At 39.5% G+C, this 3,368-nt stretch overlaps 1 protein-coding gene across 1 annotated transcript; it reads left to right on the top strand.

Annotated features, from left to right (window-relative positions):
• The first annotated feature begins 587 nt into the window (after positions 1-587).
• LOC121982802 (heme oxygenase 1, chloroplastic-like) lies at positions 588-2,068 on the top strand. The gene is made up of 2 exons (XM_042535864.1): positions 588-1,022; positions 1,758-2,068. Exons 1-2 carry the CDS (start codon positions 617-619, stop codon positions 2,027-2,029), a joined length of 678 nt encoding a protein of 225 aa, XP_042391798.1. The 5' UTR covers positions 588-616; the 3' UTR covers positions 2,030-2,068.
• Positions 2,069-3,368: the final 1,300 nt, after the last annotated feature.

A 3,368-nucleotide genomic window follows, 5' to 3' on the forward strand; every position in this document is an offset into this window, starting at 1 on the left:
TCCTCCTCGCCACCTCGACTTTCATCCATCTTCGCTGCCTCCTCACTAGTGCCTCCTCACTTCTGCTGCTGGAATCATCGACACAAAATGACATGATGGATAAAGGTACGACAAACTATTTCCTTTATCTGCAACAACGACATAGACAAAAGTGTTGTTTTTGTTGCTCAAGCAAGGAACAAGCTGATACAAACTCTGGGCCTCGATTCTTCTCCTACAACTCATGAAACTTGCCCACTAACCATTTTGGTAATGGTCGAAGCTAGAGCTTGAAAGATCGGAGGGTGACAAAGATTGGGAAGGGAGGCCACAGCTTCCGCTCGCAAACTTCGGATCCACCAAGCGGATCGTGCCACTTTTGTAAGATAGCTGAGTGATCAAGTAGTGTGTGGAGCCGATGGAGATGGTGGCTTTGTCGCCGTCGCAGGTGAGCTCGTACATCCGATCCCCGCACTGAGGCGGATCAGTTGTTCGACGAAATGGGTGGCTGATGTCATGGAACAGACCGCAAGAGAAGGGAGCACAAGCTTCTTGGCTCCACTGTTGCTGCTGCTGCCCCGTAGCTGTAACAGCAGCCTGGGACAGGAGGAGGAAGAGTAGCGGCAGAAGCATAAGTATGGCCTCCTCCACGCTTCCTATCTCCCAATCCCAAGCTTTCTGTGCTCGAGCACGCCTCATCCCTGCCTCCCTTTCTGGTCCGGTTCATTTCGCCCTCCCTCACCGTCACCGGAGAGACGCCTCCTACCGGAAGCCCCTGCGCACCATGGTCGTCACGGCGACCACCGCAGAGATGCCGAAGAAGCGGCAGGCCTCCCGGGACCGCTCGTTCGTTGACGAGATGAGGACCGTTGCTATGAGGCTGCACACCAAGGATCAGGCGAAGGAAGGCGAGAAGGAGTCTAAATCGCCGCCCGTAGCTAAGTGGGAACTGTCCATCGAGGGCTACCTCCGTTTTCTAGTCGACAGCAAGATCGTTTATGATACCCTCGAAACGATCATCCAGAAGGCCGCCTATCCCTGGTGTAAGTTTTGGTTTCCATCTTTGATGAAGTCCTTAGTTGTCTCTACTTGTTAACCTTTTTACGTTTAATCGAGGACAGAAAGAACAAACTCTGATAAGCGATTTATTCAATTGGGAAATCAGACAAATTTAGCTTTTGAGATATAATAATTGAACATTATCAGCTAAAGTTTTCGTTGACCGTTCAAAGCTGTTATATTTATTGCTACGTAGATTTTGCTTCAAGTATACAAGTCATCATTTTTAAAAATCCTTTGGCTCAACAAGAAAGGTTCAGCTACACTTCTACATAGGATAAAGTTTGTATGTATCAGTTGAATTTTCTTTTATTAATTCAGTCGTATGGACTGTCAAAAAAATCCATCCCAATCCAAACCAAATGAAGGCAGTGGGTGACCTCTTGTGGTTGCGTCTCCTGCAAATTATATTATGTTAAAATTTAGTAGTTGATGGATGCTACAAGTAATTGCAAAATAAGGATAGGAAATTGGAATAAAACAGGGCATTTGTTGCTTTCTAACTGATAGTCTGGTTTTGTTAGTTTCTATCAGTAACACGCTTGTGCTTGCATGGTAGCTGCTTTTTGGATCTAATGATGAAATAATAAGATAAACTACTATCTATGATATTTTAAATAAAATTTGATTTTATTTATAGGAACAGGCAAATTGTGGAAATTTACTAGTGTTATGTATTTGGAACATAGTTCAGTATATACATAACCATTGTATTGTAGATGCTGAGTTCAGGAGTACTGGCTTGGAAAGGTCTGAAAAATTAGCTAAAGATCTAAAATGGTTCAAGGACCAAGGGCATACCATTCCCGAGCCTTCTTCTCCTGGTGTTTCTTATTCCCAGTATCTCGAGGAGCTATCTCAAAAGGATCCTCAAGCTTTCATCTGCCACTTTTACAATATATACTTTGCTCATAGTGCTGGTGGGCGAATGATTGGAAAAAAGGTACTTAATTTTTCTCTAAATGTCATTTTCCAGATTGTGACCTCCTGAAAAATTGCATCTCTTGTGCAAAAGTTGACTTGCCTTGGTCACTCGATGTTACTAATGCTTGTGACCATTACTTTTATATCTAGCTTTCCTTCATACGTTCTTACATATGGTAGTAAGATGTTTGCTCCCTTCGCCACTTCCATTATCACTTGATACTGTGATTTTTTCATATGACTTTTAAGGCACTGAATCTGTCTACTTAGTCTATCCAGAAAAGGTAATATCATAGAATCAGTTTAGCTCTTACAAGCAACATAATTGTTTCCCTTGGTAAGCATTTCATTCACATTATTACAGTTTTGTCCAGTTTGGAACCAAAATCTCGCAATGAAGAGCATCATGAGAGGAGCATAAAAACTACTTAGAGTTTTAAAATATGTTATTATTGAGGATGTTCAATATTTAAGAAATAGATAGATTCACAGCATGAGCGTTCAAATAGACAGGTTCACAGCAATAGACAACAAAACTTGTTCTTCTCAGGTCAATCTGTTATTTTATCTCCTAGATCTGTAGAAGGGTAGTATGTCTTGGCTAACAACATTCATAATTTGCCATGCCTTTTGTATCTGCTGCAAATCATAGTACGTAACACAATCTCATTTAAATAACCCCTTGACTATGGTTGCATACAACTTATTTGTAGTGGTGTCTGTACTTCACCATCATGCCATCTATGAAATTCATCTACTCTTTTAGATTCATGGCTAGTTACCTAATTGTACAACATTTAGCGTTTTAGACTGAGTAAGTCTCGATTTTCATGAATAGGTTGGGTGGAGCTAATTAGAGTTTTCTAATTAGATTAAGATTAGGTTTTGTTAGGTCTCTAAATCATTTTATGCATTTTTTAACTTACTTTTGGACAGCAAGTTAGTTCTTTTGATGGAATTATACATCTATGATGCTTAATTTGAGATTGTAGCATACTTTTTGACCAAAGAAGTCTAGATCAATGATAGATTGTTCTTCAATCTACTACTCTTTTTAGCATCTTTATCCTGCTATAATGTTATTCTTTAAGATTATGTTGCATTGATTTTTATTACTCTTTCTGGATTCATTTTTATTTAAGGCATTCTTTCCTTTAATGGTCCCTTTTAGAATTTAATGTATGACTTACTCCTTAGCATCATATGAAGTGTGTGGGAACGTTTGCATTAGATTGTACCTTTAAGAATTAATGCTGCTTGATCATTGGGAAAAATAATGTTTGCATGATTTATAATAGAAGCTTTGTATGCAGTGACATAGAATGAAAATTCTGCTTAATAAGAAATTTAAGAGCCACCATATTGTTTCAAGAGGTTATCATTTATGTTACCTAGATAACGCTTTT

This window comes from Zingiber officinale, chromosome 5A (genome assembly GCF_018446385.1).
Source record: "Zingiber officinale cultivar Zhangliang chromosome 5A, Zo_v1.1, whole genome shotgun sequence".
Lineage (NCBI taxonomy): Eukaryota > Viridiplantae > Streptophyta > Magnoliopsida > Zingiberales > Zingiberaceae > Zingiber > Zingiber officinale.